Source organism: Salvelinus namaycush, chromosome 19, assembly GCF_016432855.1.
Source record: "Salvelinus namaycush isolate Seneca chromosome 19, SaNama_1.0, whole genome shotgun sequence".
NCBI classification, from domain to species: Eukaryota; Metazoa; Chordata; class Actinopteri; order Salmoniformes; family Salmonidae; genus Salvelinus; species Salvelinus namaycush.
Genome location: NC_052325.1, coordinates 30,571,065 through 30,588,825, shown reverse-complemented (window position 1 = coordinate 30,588,825; position 17,761 = coordinate 30,571,065). Strand labels below are relative to the sequence as shown.

The 17,761-nt window shown below is 42.6% G+C and overlaps 1 protein-coding gene across 1 annotated transcript in view; it reads left to right on the top strand.

The window, feature by feature from the left end:
* Window positions 1-2,384: 2,384 nt before the first annotated feature.
* The window catches only part of LOC120063978 (UDP-glucuronic acid decarboxylase 1-like), a 40,010-nt gene continuing 24,633 nt past the window's right edge, over window positions 2,385-17,761 (top strand). The window contains exons 1-3 of the mRNA XM_039014288.1: window positions 2,385-2,397; window positions 4,351-4,410; window positions 8,673-8,791. Coding sequence (XP_038870216.1) covers window positions 2,385-2,397; window positions 4,351-4,410; window positions 8,673-8,791 — 192 coding nt within the window. The remainder of the gene's footprint in view (window positions 2,398-4,350; window positions 4,411-8,672; window positions 8,792-17,761) is intronic.

The window sequence follows — 17,761 nt, the reverse complement described above, 5'->3', positions numbered from 1 at the left end:
AATTTCTGGTTCCTGTTGACTCCAACATGGCGGAGATAAAATTAATCACTAACCTTTGATTATCTTCATCAGATGACACTCATAGGACTTCATGTTACACAATACATGTATGTTTTGTTTGATAAAGTTCATATTTATAACAAAAAATCTGAGTTTACATTGGCGCGTTACATTCACTAGTTCCAAAAACATCAAGTGATTTTACATAGCCACATCGTTTCAACAGAAATACTCATCATAAATGTAGATGATAATACAAGTTATACACATGGAATTATAGATATACCTCTCCTTAATGCAACCGCTGTGTCAGATTTCAAAAAACCTTTACGGAAAAAGCAAATCATGCAATAATCTGAGACGGAGCTCAGAACAATAGCCAAATTAGCCGCCATGTTGGGGTCAACAGAAACCAGAAAATACATGATAAATGTTTCCTTACCTTTGATGAACTTCATCAGAATGCAGTCCTAGGAATCCCAGGCCCACAATAAATGCTTGATTTGTTCGATAATGTCCGTTATTTATGTCCAATTAGCTACTTTTGTTAGCGCCTTTGGTAAACCATTCCAAAGTCACAAAGCGCCTCCACTATAACGTGACGAAATGTCCAAAAGTACCGTAACAGTCAGTAGAAACATGTCAAACGATGTACTGAATCAATCTTTAGAATGTTGTTAACATACATCTTGAATATTGTTCCAACCGGAGAATTAGATTGACTTCAGAAGAGCCGTGGAACGGAGGTCCTCCTCATGTGAAAGCGCATGGTGAAAGCATGCTCAGCTCGTGGCAGTGATTACTCATTCCTGTCTCCTTCGGCCCCCCTTCACATTAGAGTCATCAGACAAAGTTCTATTGACTGTTGACATCTAGTGGAAGCCGTAGGAAGTGAAAACTCATCCATATCTCGCTGTAATTTCATTGAGAGCTTGGTTGAAAATCTGCCACCACGGAAAAAATTCAAACAGGAAGTGGAACTTTTCAGGTTTTTGCCTGCCATATGAGTTCTGTTATACTCACAGACATAATTCAAACAGTTTTAGAAACTTCAGTGTTTTCTATCCAATACGAATAATAATATGCATATATTAGCAACTGGGACTGAGGAGCAGGTAGTTTACTATGGGCACCTCTGTGCACCTTTCATCCAAGCTACTCAATACTGCCCCTGCAGCCATAAGAAGTTAACCACACTGTCTGTGTGGGTGGACCATTTCAGTTTGTCAGTGATGTGTACGCCGAGGAACTTGAAGCTTTCCACTCTGGTTCCGTCGATGTGGATAAGGGGGCGCTACCTCTGCTGTTTCCTGAAGTCTACGATCATTTCCTTTGTTTGTTTGACATTGGGTGAGAGGTTATTTTCCTGGCACCACACTCACAGGGCCCTCACTTCCTCCCTGTAGGCTGTCTCGTCATTGTTGGTAATCAAGCCTACCACTGTAGTGTCGTCTGCAAAATTGATGATTTGATTTGGAGGCGTGTGTGGCCACGCAGTCATGGGCGAACAGGGAGTACAGGAGGGGCTGAGCATGCATCCTTGTGGGGCCCAAGTGTTGAGGATCAGCGAAGTGGAGGTGCTGTTTCCTACCTTCACCACCTGGCGGCGGCCTGTCAGGAAGCCCAGGACCCAGTTGCACAGGGCGGGTTCAGACCCAGGGCTTCCAGCTTGATGATGAACTTGGAGAGTACTATCGTGTTGAATGCTGAGTTATTGTCAATGAACAGCATTCTTACATAGGTATTACTCTTGTCCAGATGGGATAGGGCAGTGTGCAGTGCAATGGTGATTGCATCGTCTGTGGATCTATTGGGGTGGTAAGCAAATTGAAGTGGGTCTAGGTTGTCTGGTAAGGTAGAGGGGATTTATGATCCTTGATTCATCTCTCAAAGCACTTTATGATGACAGAAGTGAGTGCTACGGGGCGATAGTAATTTAGTTCAGTTATCTTTGCTTTCTTGGGTACAGGAACAATGGTGGACATCTTGAAGCATGTGGGGACAACAGACTGGGATAGGGAGAGATTGAATATGTCCGTAAACACTCCAGCCAGCTGGTCTGCGCATGCTCTGAGGACGCGGCTAGGGATGCTGTCTGGGCCGGCAGCCTTGCGAGGGTTAACATGCTCAAATATCTTACGTCGGCCACGGAGAAGGAGAATCCAGGTGTCATGTGGGGGTCAACAGAGAGAGGGGGGTCATACCGTCACCCACGGCAATGGCGTTTGATTGATACAATGACCCAACATTTTCCTCACATTCCTTCTCAACCCAGCATGTGCCGGTTTGCTCTTTCAAGGCGTAAGTGTGACATTTTAAACTGACTGAAAAGGTTGCATTCTATTCACTCTGATAGAAAGATCATTAAAGTCTAGACTACCAGCATGGGCCCCGCAGGTACAACTGTCAGCTCGTCAATGTGTACAGACAGACAAGCAGGGAGACAGACAGGTAAAGAAGGCGCACTTTTGAGTAGATAGATTTCTCATTTTTTTGTCAATCATCTACACAAAATACTGTAATGTCTAAGTGGAAGATAAGTAATATATATTTTTAAAGATTAATGAAAGATATAACACTAATATACCTGAAGTAGATAAGTATTCACCCCTGAGTCAATACATGTTAGAAACACCTTTGGCAGCAATTACAGCTGTGAGTCTTCTTGGGAAAGTCTCAATTGTTTTGTGCAATATTTGGCCATTATTCTTTTCAAAATTCATCAAGCTCTGTCAAGGTGTTGGGGAATCTTGCTAGACAGCAATTTTCAAGTCTTGCCATAGATTTTGAAACAAATTTAAGTAAAACTTAAACTGTAACTTGGCCGCTAACTTTGCAACTCCAGTGTAGATTTGGCTTTGTGTGTAGGTTAATGTCCTGCTGAAAGGTGAATTCCTCTCCCAGTGTCTGGTGTAAAGTGGACTGAAGCAGGTTTTCCTCAAGGATTTTGCCTGTGCTTAGCTCCATCCCTTTTCTTTTCATCCTGAAAAACTCCCCAGTCTTTGCCAATGTCATGCATACCCATACTGTACCATGATGCAGCCACCACCATGCTTGAAAATAAGGAGGCAGTTACTCAGTGATGTGTTGTTGGATTTGCCCCAAACATAAGGCTTTCCATTTAGACCAAAATGTGTATTTCTTTGCCATGTTTCTTTTGTTGCAATATTACTTTAATACCATGTTGCATACATATGCATGGTTTCTGTATGGTTTTTATTTGTATTTTTTACTTTGTCATTTAGGTCATTATTGTGTTGTTGATATATTCAATGTCTGTTTTGTTATTATTACCCATCTACCAATCACTGCCCTTCTTTGAGAGTTTTGAAAATCTCCCTCCTCTTTGTAGTTGAATCTGTGCTTAATTCAATATTTGACTGAGCGACCTTACATACTATATGTTGTGTGTATTGGGAACAGAGGAAGGGGTAGTCATTCAAAATTCATGTCAACCCCTATTATTTTACACAGAGTGAGTCCATATAAATTAGATGATTTGTTAAGCCACATTTGACTTCTGAACTGATTTAGGCTTGCCTTAGCAGAGAAGAATGGGAGAAACCCCCAAATCCAGGTGTGCCAAGCTTGTAGCATCATACTCAAGAAAACTTGAGGCTGTAATCGCTGCCAAAGGTGCTTCAACAAAGTACTGAGTAAAGGGTTTGAATACTTGTGATATTTTTTTATAATTTTTTATTATACATTTGAAAAATAAAAAATCTAAAAACCTGTTTTCGCTTTGTCATTATGGGGTATTGTGTGTGTATATTGATATGGATTTTTTTTTCATTTCATCCATTTTAGAATAAGGCTATAAGGTAAAATAATGTGGACAAAGTCAAGTGATCTGAATACTTTCTGAATGCACTGTACATATGCCTAGGTTCCTCTCTCCACAGACTTTGAAGTCTTTCTTTCCAAGTGAAAGCCCGGTGCCAGCTCGGTCTGTGCTCGGCTGTGCTTTCGCCAACGTGTATAGTTGGAGGAGTTGGCTAAAGCACATACAGATCTGGGAAGTGTATGAGGAAGTGTATCTGGTTCCAGTCCCACTGCTATGGTCTGATTACCCCTCCCAACTTCTCCTCCCATACTAATTCTGCTCTGATCTCTCTGCTTTGTCCCACCACATTATCCACTCTGAGTTGAATTGATCTTGTCTGCCTCTCCACAGATGTGATGACTGCTTTGATTACTCCGGCCTGACTCTCTCCCCAGGTTCCACTCTAGCTTTGATTGATCTAGTTTGTGACTCTCCCCAGGACGGGCTCTGGGTCTGATTGATCTGTTCTGCCTCTCTCCAGGTTTTTTGTCTCTGGGTCTTATTGCCTTTGTCTTGTGTGTCCCCAGGGTTGGCGAAGCGCGTGGGAGCCCGTCTGCTGCTGGCTTCTACGTCTGAGGTGTATGGAGGTAAGACACACACACATACACGGTTTATCCAGCATGTAAAGTGAGTGCCAGGTCCATTTCACAAATTTCACAGGGCTTTACTAGACATGGCCAGAGCAGTATAACACCATATTTCACAGTATTACAACCCAACGGCGGCACATAATCTTTCTCTCCCTGACACATACTGGTGTTCTGTGTACAGTCAAGTGGTGAGGCAATGTCTATTGTTGTTGTGGCAAGTTTAGTTCAAGCCACAGGTCAGAAAGATGTCTCTGGGGAGGGAAGATAGCAGGCGCCTGCTGCTGCCTGCTATATCAGCCCTGTCCAATCCTGGCCAGAGCCAGAGCAAGGTCAGCAGGGTAAACGGGTCTCCAGGCTACCTGGCTATCTCCACAAACACCCTGAATACATACGCATGTACAGTTGAAGTCGGAAGTTTACATACACTTAGGTTGGAGTCATTAAAACTCGTTTTTCAACCACTCCACAAATTTCTTGTTAACAAACTAGAGTTATGGAAAGTCGGTTAGGACATCTACTTTGTGCAACACGCAAATAATTTTTCCAACAATTGTTTACAGACAAGATTATTTCACTAATAATTCACTGTATCACAATTCCAGTGGGTCAGAAGTTTACATACACTAAGTTGACTATGCCTTTAAACAGCTTGGAAAATTCCAGAAAATGATGTCATGGCTTTAGAAGCTTCTGATAGGCTAATTGATATCATTTGAGTCAATTGGAGGTGTACCTGTGGATGTATTTCAAGGCCTACCTTCAAACTCAGTGCCACTTTGCTTGACATCATGGGAAAATCAAAAGAAATCAGCCAAGATCTCAGAAAATAAATTGTAGACCTCCACAAGTCTGGTTCATCCTTGGGAGAAATTCCAAATGCCTGAAGGTACCAGGTTCATCTGTTCAAACAATAGTACGCAAGTATAAACACCATGGGACCACGCAGCCATCATACCGCTCAGGAATGAGACGCATTCTGTCTCCTAGAGATGAACGTACTTTGGTGCGAAAAATGCAAATCAATCCCAGAACAACAGCAAAGGACCTTGTGAAGATGCTGGAGGAAACAGGTACAGAAGTATCTATATCCACAGTAAAATGAGTCTTGTATCGACATAACCTGAAAGGCCGCTCAGCAAGGAAGAAGCTACTGCTCCAAAACCACCATGAAAAAGCCAGACTACGGTTTGCAAATGCACATGGGGACAAAGATTGTACTTTTTGGAGAAATGTCCTCTGGTCTGATGAAACAAAAATAGAACTGTTTGGCCATAATGACCATCGTAATGTTTTGAGGAAAAAGGGTGAGGCTTGCAAGCCGAAGAACACCATCCCAACTGTGAAGCATGGGGGTGGCAGCATCATGTTGTGGGGGTGCTTTGCTGCAGGAGGGGCGGGTGGACTTCACAAAATAGATGGCATCATGAGGGAGGAAAATTATGTGGAAAAACTGACGCAACATCTCAAGACATCAGTCAGGAAGTTAAATCTTGGTCGCAAATGGGTCTTCCAAATGGAAGGTTGGGAAGCTTGTGGAAGCTTGTGGAAGGCTATCTGAAACGTTTGACCCAAGTTAAACAATTTAAAGACAATGCTACCAAATACTAATTGAGTGTATGTACACGTCTGACCCAGTGGGAATGTGATGAAAGAAATAAAAGCTTAAATAAATCATTCTCTCTTCTATTATTCTGACATTTCACATTCTTAAAATAAAGTGGTGATCCTAACTGACCTAAGACAGGGAATTTTTACTTGGATTAAATGTCAGGAATTGTGAAATCTGAGGTTAAATGTAATTGGCTAAGGTGTATGTAAACTTCTGACTTCAACTGTATGCATGCATGAGAATACATACACAAATACACAAAGGAAATTATTGATTTGGTCAATCCTCCGATGCACTCTTTCACTGTTTCCCTCTCCTTCTCCCTCTCTGTCCACCTGACTGTGTTTCCCCTAGGATTTTTTTTTAGCAGCAGTGGCAGAGTTAGTGAGGGGTGGGTGTTGGTCCTCCTGGGGTATACATCTACATTATACTATATATATTTTTTTTCTTTAAATCAAATTTTATTGGTCATATACACATGGTTAGCAGATGTTGTTGTGAGTGTAGCGAAATGCTTATGCTTCTGGATCCGACAATGCAGCCGTATTTAACAGGTAATATCTAACAATTCCACAACAAAACCTAATACACACAATCTAGTAAAGGAATGGGATAAGAATATATAAATATAAATTTTATGGATGAGCAGTGACAGAGCGGCAAAGATGCAATAGACAGTAAAGAATAGATAGCGTAGGATACTGTATACATATGAGATGAGTAATGCGAGATATGTAAACATTATTAAAGTGACATTATTGAAGTGACTAGTATTCCATTTATTAAAGTGGCCAATGATATCAAGTCTGTATGTAGGCAGCCGCCCCTCTGTGATGGCTGTTTAACAATCTAATGGCCTTGAGATAGAAGCTGTTTTTCAGTCTCTCGGTCCCAGCTTTGATGCACCTATACTGACCTCGCCTTCAGGCGGTGGCTCGGGTCGTTATTGTCCTTGATGATGCAGTGGCGGCCACGATTTAGCAGTGGCGGTGTACCGCTGCTAAATGCATATAGGGGAAACACTGCACGAAGTCGACTGTGTGAGTGGTTGACATAAGCACATAGCCTAGAGAGTTGACCACTTATTGCCAGAGCCTTCCGCCTGGCCCCTTATTGATCTCTAGGCTACAGTACGCTATGCCAGAGAGGAAGAGGTGAAGCAAGAAGGTCGACTCCGTCCAAAATCTGTCCGCGCAAAAATAGCAGACCAAGTGACGAGTTTTCGTATGGGGGGCAATGAGTGTGTCAAATTTGGTCAGGATAAAAGTGAACTGCTATTTCGATAGGTGAAGCTTATTTGATCGAATAGAAGTTTCATCATGCTTAGGTTGTTACGAGTGTACTGATATAAGTGTAATACACGTCAAGAAGCTTTGATAAAAACGTACTGTAACGTTAACAGCAATGCTAATTGTAGTCATGGAGGATGTTTCATAGAGTTATGGTGACTGTGAATCCCCTTAAGACCCAGTTAAAGCTCGTCAACATGTCGCTTTCCTATGCAAATGAATGTTGTTTGTTTTGTTGTCCTACCGTACAGTAACTTTAGCCACAGTAGTAACAGTAACTTTTAGTGACTGTACCAGGAATGTAGAAGCTGCGTGGTATTTCTTTGTAACTATCCACAGCTCCACTCGCCATGTCTCTGGATAAAGATAACAGTGCTCTGAGGAACCAATTACTGTATTGCTTTTAAGATGCTTTTAAGTGTGCGTGTGTCTCTCTGTGTGTGTGTGTGTGTGTGTGTGTGTGTGTGTGTGTGTGTGTGTGTGTGTGTGTGTGTGTGTGTGTGTGTGTGTGTGTGTGTGTGTGTGTGTGTGTGTGTGTGTGTGTGTGTGTGTGTGTGTGTGTGTGTGTGAGCCTCTCCTGGGGGACCAGAGCATAGTGTCTCTCTCTGCCCCTCAGCACTTAGTTTTGGGCTACAGTTTGACACAAAAGCACACCATTAAGACTGACCTAATTTACTGTAACGCACCCACAAACTCCCATTCATTTTCTCCCCCGAGGGGTCTGAGTGTGTGTTTTAGTTGGTGTGTGTGTGCTTTAGTTTGTTGAGTTGTAGTGAAAAAGGTTAGCTGTGTACACCACACAGTATTGAGCTACACACACACTAAGTTTTTCTTGGTAAACCCTTCTCACTTAACTGTGTATGTGTGTGCCGCTTCTCACAAAATTACTATTTTCTCTAAACATGGCCTTTAGTCGATTTACATTATTTAGTTTACTGTTTATGTGGAGTACATTTCAGCCTGGTGCAAGAATGATTTCATTTTACATCCTGAACAACGACAACTCATTGCCTGTGATATGAATATGAGTGGATTCTGTTTCAGTGGAATTAGCAATATAAAGAACAGGTCTGTCTGTCTGTCTGTCTGTCTGTCTGTCTGTCTGTCTGTCTGTCTCTGTCTGTCTGTCTGTCTGTCTGTCTGTCTGTCTGTCTGTCTGTCTGTCTGTCTGTCTGTCTGTCTGTCTGTCTGTCTGTCTGTCTGTCTGTCTGTCTGTCTGTCTGTCTGTCTGTCTGTCTGTCTGTCTGTCTGTCTGTCTGTCTGTCTGTCTGTCTGTCTGTCTATCTGTCTGTCTGTCTGTCTGTCTGTCTGTCTGTCTGTCTGTCTGTCTGTCTGTCTGTCTGTATTCCCCCCCGACTCAGACCCCGAGGTGCTCGGGAATGAGGAGTACTGGGGTCATGTGAACCCCATCGGCCCCCGGGCCTGCTATGACGAGGGCAAACGCGTCGCTGAGACCATGTGCTATGCTTACCTGAAACAGGTATGGGAGACAAACACGCATATACAGTACCAGTCAAAAATTTGGACACAACTACTCATTCCAGGGTTTTTCTTTATTTTTACTATTTTCTACATTGTAGAATAATGGTGAAGACATCACAACTATGAAAGAACACATGGAATCATGTAGTAACCAAAAAAGTGCTAAACAAATCAAAATATATTTTATATTTGAGATTCTTCAAAGTAGCCACCCTTTTGCCTTGACAGCTTTGCACACTCTTGGCATTCTCTCAACCAGCATGGAAGCATGAAATGCTTTTTCAACAGTCTTGAAGGAGTTCCCACATATGCTAAGCACTTGTTGGCTGCTTTTCCTTCACTCTGTGGTCCAACTCATCCCAAAACATGTCAGTTGGGTTGAGGTCGGGTGATTGTGGAGGCCAGGTCATCTGATGCAGCACTCATCACCCTTGTTCTCGGTCAAATAGCCCTTAAACAGCCCGGAGGTGTGTTGGGTCATTGTCATGTTGGAAAAACGAATGATAGTCCCACTAAGCGCAAACCAGATGGCAAGGCGTATCGCTGCAGAATGCTGTGGTAGCCATGCTGGTTAAGTGTGCCTTGAATTCTAAATAAATCACTGACAGTGTCACAAGCAAAGCACCATCACACCTCCTCCTCCATGCTTCACGGTGGGAACTACACAATCTCAAATTTGGACTCATCAGCCCCAAGGACAGATTTCCCCCGGTCTAATGTCCCTTGCTCGTGTTTCTTGGCCCAAGCAAGTCTCTTCTTCTTGTTTGTGTCCTTTAGTAGTGGTGTCTTTGCAGTAATTCGACCATGAAGGCCTAGGGCTATCTTCTGTATACCACCCCTACCTTGTCACAACACAACTGATTGACTCAAATGCATTAGGAAGGAAAGAAATTCCACAAATTAACTTTTAAGGCACATCTGCTAATAGAATTGCATTCCAGCTGACTACCTCATGAAGCTGGTTGAGAGAATGCCAAGGGTTTGCAAAGCTGTCATCGAGGCAAAGGGTGGCTACTTTGGAGAATCACAAATATAAAATATGTTTTGATTTGTTTAACACTTTTTTGGTTACTACATGATTCCACATGTGTTTTTTCGTAGTTTTGATGTCTTCACTATTATTCTACAATGTAAAAATAAAGAAAAACCCTGGAATGAGTAGGTGTGTCCAAACTTTTGACTGGTACTGTATCTACAATACAAATCCATGTGTACGTATGTGTGTAGTGGGAATGTTGTCATGTTTGCGTATCACATGCGCCAAATACAACAGGTGTAGACCTTACAGTGAAATGCTTACTTACAAGCCCTTAACCAACAATGCAGTTTTAAGAAAATACCCCCCCCAAAAAGTAAGAGCTAAGAATAACAAATAATTAAAGAGCAGCAGTAAATAACAATAGTGGGGCTATATACAGGGGGCGAGGTAATTGAGGTAATATGTACATGTAGGTAGAGTTATTTAAGTGACTAAGCATAGATACAGAGTAGCAGCAGCGTTCCATAGGGGAGAGGGGTGGGGGGCAATGGGGGGGGGGGGGGGGGGGGTTCGCTTGGCACATCTAAAGCCTTTTCTTTTGGGGAGTTGCTATAGGCCACCAAGTGCTAACAGTCAGTATCTAAATAATATGTGTGAAATGCTTAGTGTATGCTTAGTTATAGTGTGTGTGATGTAAACAGAGAGGTCTACTTTCTTGGGGACCTAAATATTGACTGGTTTTCATCAAGCTGTCCGCTCAAGAGGAAGCTTCTTATTGTAACCAGTGCCTGTAATCTGGTTCAGGTTATTAATCAACCTACCAGGGTATTCACAAACACGACAGGAACAAGATCATCCACATGTATAGATCACATTTTTACTAATGCTGTATAACTTTGTTCTGAAGCTGTATCCGTACCCATTGAATGCAGTGATCACAATATAGTGGCTATATCCAGGAAAGCCAAAGTTCCAACAGCCGGGCCTAAAATAGTGTATAAGAGATCATACAAAAGATATTGCTGTGACTCTCTATCTTTCGATCTGTCTCCCTCTATCTGCTTAAAAGCTCTCTCTCCTTATTTAAACATTTTTTGTTTGTAGAATGGTATCCCCAGTCTATACTCCATTCTCATTCATGTGTTAGCCTGTGGCTGGTATTACTGTAGTTTAGAGCATTTACTCCCACGTTCCTTTACCAGTTACTGCACAGAGGAGAATATATCAAATGTGTAACACCTCTGTCGATGCACACATCCCGCCTGCCCCTATCCAGGTTTGTGTGTGTGTGAGTGCTGGACGGCTTTTCCATGATTTCTTGTGGCATAAAGTGTGCAGTAAAACCACCCAGGCTATGAAATGTATGGTTATTTTGTAAATGCATTTGATGAATTGTGATGGAAGTGTATTGTACTATACATTGAGCTGACAGACCTACAGGAGGCAATCATTTTATGTTATTTCCTTGTGCTTTTAAAGTTTTGTTTTTCCGCAGACAAAATTCTCTCCTTGCATGACTTCACCATCCACATTTTTGAGTGACATTCAGATGAGTTTGCGTCACTGTGTATGATTTGAGTTGGGGATGTCCCTGCAGAACTATCTGAAGAGCTGGACAAATCGAAGAAGGGAAAAAATATAACTATATTCTAGGATGAAAGGGCTGTAATGGACACATCCTCCTCCACCATCCTCTCTGAGGGCTACTTCTCTCTTCTATTCTGTCTTCCTATTCCTCCTTCCTCTCTCCCTCTTCATATTCCCCGTCCTCTTCCTCCTCCCTCTCTGTTTGTCAGATCTCTGTCTCTCATCAGTTCTTTTAGTGTTAGCTCAGTAGAGTCAACCCTACCTCCATGAATGGAAGCTAACTCTAACACCCTAAACAGGTTGAATCAGCTGGAGGAAGTAGGGAAGAAGGGAGAAAGAGCGGGAAAGTGTAGTCCAGAGAGGAGAGGATAGGTTGATCTGAGGGCAGAGTGAGTGGACTAAACCAAACAGGTCACCGAGGCAGATCACTGAGGCCAGGAGGACAACACTGTGGAGATGAAAAGTCTCTCACACCACCAACCCTCATGAACTCAATCACACAAGGTGTGTGTGTGTGTGTGTGTGTGTGTGTGTGTGTGTGTGTGTGTGTGTGTGTGTGTGTGTGTGTGTGTGTGTGTGTGTGTGTGTGTGTGTGTGTGTGTGTGTGTGTGTGTGTGTGTGTGTGTGTGTGTGTGTGTGTGTGTGTGTGTGTGTGTGTGTGTGTGTGAGAGAGAGAGGGAGAGATTGTGTTAGATGTATACTGACTGTGTACCGTTGTCTGTGTGACTTGACACATACATCTACTATTTCCTCAGTTTGATCCACATGTGCTATTTGATGGATGGACAGATGGACCCTCATTCTTACTCTGCTATTTGCACACCTTCTTTTAGACTCTTTGATGAATATTCCCCTTTCTCTCCCTCCTGGCTGACACCAGCTTTTGACAATCTCATTCCATTGTTTGTTCATGCCTTTCATGTCGGGCTGGCGGTATTTTTTATCTCGTCCCGCCATCCATCTCATCGCTAACTCGGGAAAATTCAAAGAAAGAGCCCGTCTCTCATTAGGCAGCTGTCCATCATGGAGGTAGGTGGAATTTTAATATCGCAAATTGCATCTGTCAACCGACCCCCTTTCATTGAAATGCGTTGACATTTAAAACAAGTTGAGTATAGGTTGGGAAGAGGAGGGGGAGGCATGTTTCTCTACCTCCATACCACATAGTAGAGGATGATTGGCAAGACGCATGTGTCTGGGTGGTCGCCGGGTGGTCTCTATTGGTTAGATTAGGCGGTGGTTAAACTCTGACCAGACATTGAACAGGAGCAGTGTGTTTTTTATTGGTTGGACCCCTACCATTTCAAGTACCGCTCACCGTGGCACAGGTCGGCCTGGCTCACCACACATTTTCATTGGTTGAAGTGCATTAGCATTCCACCACGCTCGACACAACGTATCCTGCATGATGATACGTTAGCACGTACATGTAACAGATCAGCTAGCTAGCCACTCTACCTAGCTAGTTAGCTGGCTAACATTATAGGTTTAGAGTCAATCTTTGTATTTCTGTTCATAATTTCTGTTGCCTGAAAATACTTTTTATGCATGCTAGTGCATGGTTATTTTTCGGTTTTTAATCAACTAATTGACCGACATCGGTTCAATTATTTGAAATCCATTTCATTCCTTTTTTCCCTGTAAGCTCCAATCACAGTTTCTCTAGAGATAAATCAGATCAAGCCCAAACTGTGCGATGTATTAGGAAGTTGTACCATTGCGCTTTTACTTGTCTGGTCTGTGTGGGGCAGACACGGAGAGGGAGAGAAATGTCGTGGAATTATTCTAATCAAAAGGAGAGACTTACATTTCTTAAAAACAAGTCAACTTTATTATTTAATTACTGCGGTAATGGAGCTTGTCAACGACCCTCCTGTAGGTGATTAGTTGAGAGCCCAACGAGCGGTTTTGAGCCACAGCATTTTATAGTAAAGTCCATCCTCCTGGATGTTCATGACAAACAACAGATGTATGGGTCACAAGGTTAAGATTCATATGAAATATACTAATAATGCACAGCAGACAGTATCTGCTGTAAAGACTGTTCTCATTGTGTAGAAACCAGGGTCTGACTCCCTACTCCATACTGAAGCCATCTCCACCCTGGTACCTCTGTACAGAAACACCAACTCATGCTATGGAATGTGGTCTTGTTAGGTTTATCAACCAAAGACATCGTAAATCTTCTGTCAGCATTACATCTCCCAGAGGCCCATTCTCAGTAAAATACACAGATGAGTGTTTAAGAACCCCCCCCCCCCCCCCCCCCCCCCCCCCCCCCCCCCCTGTTCTGTTGTATAAAATAACCATTTGATGCAATAACAGTATTTATAGAAATCTTGCAATTTTGCTCTCACAGAAAAACAGAAGCTGTGCAGTCGGGAGGGATAGAGAGCAGTTGCTTCGATTCAAATCACATTTTATTTGTCACATGTTTCGTAAACAACAGGTGTAGACAAACAGTGAAATGCTTACTTACAAACCTTCCCAAGAATGCAGAGAGAATTTTTTTAAAATTATAACACGAGGAATAAATACACAATGAGCTTTATACAAGTATTCAGACCCCTTTACTTTTTCCACATTTTGTTACTTTTCAGCCTTATTCTAAAATTCATTACAACATATTTTCCCCCTCATCAATCTACTCACAATAGCCCATAATGACAAAGCAAAAACAGTTTTTTAGACATTTTTGCAAATGTATAATAAAAAAAACTATCACATTTTACATAAGTATTCAGACACTTTACTCAGTACTTTGTTGAAGTGCCTTTGGCAGCGATTACAGCTTACAGTCTTCTTGGGTATGACGCTGCAAGCTTGGAACACCTGTATTTGGGGAGTTTCTCCCATTCTTCTCTGCAGATCCTTTCAAGCTCTGTCAGGTTGGATGGGGAGCGTTGCTGCACAGCTATTTTCAGGTCTATCCAGAGATGTTCGATCGGGTTCCAGTTCGGGCTCTGGCTGGGTCACCTAAGGACATTCAGAGACTTGTCCCGAAGCCACTCCTGCGTTGTCTTGGCTGTGTGCTTAGGGTTGTTGTCCTGTTGCAAGGTGAAATTTTGCCCCAATCTAAGGTCCTGAGCGCTCTGGAGCAGGTTTTCATCAAGGATCTCTCTGTACTTTGCTCTATTCATTTTTTCCTCGATTCTGACTAGTCTCCCAGTCCCTGACGCTGAAAAACATCCTCACAGCATGATGCTGCCACTACCATGCTTCACCGTAAGGATGATATTGGCCAGGTGATGAGCAGTGCCTGGTTTCCTCCAGACGTGATGCTTGGCAGACCTTGGTTTTATCAGAAAGAGAATCTTGTTTCTCTTTGTCTGAGAGTCCTTTAGTTGTCTTTTGGCAAACTCCAAGCTGGCTGTCTAGTGCCCTTTACTGAGGAGCACATGTTTGCTGAGGGGCTCCCGTATTGAGAGTCAGCATGGCGGATGTGTTGTTGCCTACCCTCAGCATCTGGAGCCAGCCAGTCAGGAAGTCCAGGATCCAGTTGCAGAGGGAGGTGTTCAGTCCCAGGGTCCTGAGCTTAGTGATGATCTTGGAGGGCACTATGGTGTTGAACGCTGAGCTATAGTCAATGAACAGCATTTGCACATAGATGTTCCTTTTGTCCAGGTGGGAGAGGGGCAGTGCGGAGTGCAATAGAGATTGCGTCATCTGTGGATCTGTTGGCGAATTGGAGTGGGCCCAAGGCTGTCTAGGATGATGGTGTTGATGTGAGCCATGACCAGCCTTTCAATGCATTTCATGGCTACAGATGTCAGTTCTACGGAGTGATAGTCCTGCAGGTATCTCTACCTGAAAATACATGATCTACAAGAGAGACAACACAACACTACATAAAGAGAGACCTAAGACAACAACATAGCAAGGCTGCAACACATGACAACACACCATGGTAGCAACACAACGTGACAAAAACATGGTAACAACACAACATGGTAGCAGCACAAAACATGATACAAACATTATTTATTTTAAACATTTATTGTATATGATGTTTGATATAATGGGAGAGTATCCGTAAGGGGTTTGCGTGCTAATTAATTGTATTTATTTACAGAATGTCCTTAATAATGTTTGTTTCTCTCTACCCGTCAACTAGTAATGCTTTCAATTGCCTGGTGTTGTTTTTCACCTCCTTGTTTTACATGCTTGAATAAATATGCACATAAACCCTGAAACTATCCCTCTTTTTTTCACCACCTCCCCCTCTTTTTTTCTCTCCTCCCTCATATCCTGCCATCACATTATAAATGCTGTGGGTAGTTTATAAGCTATCTATATCACTATCCATGCTATTCATGTCTACAGGCCTCTCATACACGCACACAGACGCACACACACATCGCCACTGATATCCAGCCTGAAATCACAGGGTGACAGACATGCTGCTATCCAGACCCCCCTCTGGCCTGTCAGATTGTCTTACCATCAGTCCACATCACACCCAGCTGAGCCTCTCTCCTCTTCCCTTCTCTACTCTACCCTTCTTTCCTCTCCTCTACTCTTCTCCTCTCCTCTACTCTACTCTTCTCTTCTCTACTCTATTCTCCTCTCCTCTTCTCTACTCTTCTCTACTCTTCTCTACTCTACCCTTCTTTCCTCTCCTCTACTCTTCTCCTCTTCTCTACTCTACTCCCCTCTTCTCTACTCTACTCTACTCTACTCTCCTCTTCCCTTCTCTACTCTCCTCTCCTCTTCCCTTTTTCTCCTCTTCTTTCCTCTCCTCTTCCCTTCTCTACTCTCCTCTTCCCTTCTCTACTCTTCTCTCCTCTTCCCTTCTCTACTCTCCTCTTCCCTTCTCTACTCTCCTCTTCCCTTCTCTACTCTACTCTCCTCTTCCCTTCTCTACTCTTCCCTTCTCAACTCTCCTCTCCTCTTCCCTTCTCTACTCTCCTCTTCCCTTCTCTACTCTTCTCTCCTCTTCTTTCCTCTCCTCTTCCCTTCTCTACTCTTCTCTCCTTTTCTTTCCTCTCCACTTCCCTTCTCTACCCTTCTCTCCTCTTCCCTTCCCTTCCATTCTCATCTCATATAGTTTTAACCATGTTTTGAGGCTATACAGTGTTTTCTTATATTTTATTGGTTTACTTACATTGGAGCAAAACAAGCTTATATTTTGGGTTCTGATGAGGTATAACTGTTGAACTAAGCTCATAAGTTATGTTCTTCAAAAATCAATGGTTACATATCATTTATTTATAAGTCCAAAAATGTATGTATTTGTATTTATTAATTAAGGATCCCCATTTGCTGCCGCAAAGGCAGCAGCTACTCTTCCTGGGGTCCAATAACTTAAGGCAGTTATATACACAATTTTAAATATTACATGACATTACATTTCATAACACGTTACCCAATGCATTTAGTGTGTTCCCTCAGGCAACTACTCCACTATCACATATTTACAATACAACATCCATGTGTACATGTGTGTGTGTAGATTGTGTGTCTTATCATGTGTATGTGTGTGTGTGTGTGTGTGTGTGTGTGTGTGTGTGTGTGTGTGTGTGTGTGTGTGTGTGTGTGTGTGTGTGTGTGTGTGTGTGTGTGTGTGTGTGTGTGTGTGTGTGTGTGCTGTTCCATAAGGTATATTTTTTGTCACATTTTTAAATCTGATTCTACTGCTTGCATTCTACTGCTTGTTAAAAATGCTGGTTGGTAAACAGGTTGGTAGGTTGGTAAACAGGCTGATTGATCGACTATTTGAGCCAGTAAAGGGGCTTTACTATTTTGGGGTAGCGGAATTACTTTTGCTTCCCTCCAGGCCTGAGGGCACATGGTTTCTAGTAGGCTTAGATTGAAGATATGGCAAATAGGAGTGGCAATATTGTCCGCTATTATCCTCAGTAATTTTCCATCCATGTTGTCAGACTTGGCTTGTCATTGTTGATAGAAAACAATATTTTTTTTCACGTTTAAGAATCACCCAGGGTGTTCCTCTAACACAGAGCAGAACACAATTATCTCCCTCATCTATTGTGTTGAGAGTTAAAGAGCCCCTCCGCAACCAGGGCACACACTTTCTCTAAGGCGCCTCTCTACATGACTCCTTCTGAGTTCAAGGACTCATTAGACCCTATTAACAGCCGTGTGAATGAACGCACATCCTGCCATGCGCACACACACTTTCATTTATTTTTTACCCAACTTATTTAACCTATTTCAGCTGTTTCCCTCTCCAGGAAGTCCACTCCATCACTCTGTCCTTATTATGTCCTTGTTTACCATATATATTACCAGTCTGTTCTACATCTTCAAGATAGCCTGTTTTATAAGGTCTTCATGTTTTTATTAATGTTTTAACACTAAATATAGGACTCATTGAAGTTGTCACTTTGGCGATGAAAAGGGGGGCGACTGTCCTTGTTATAAAGGTGATGTAACCAGGCA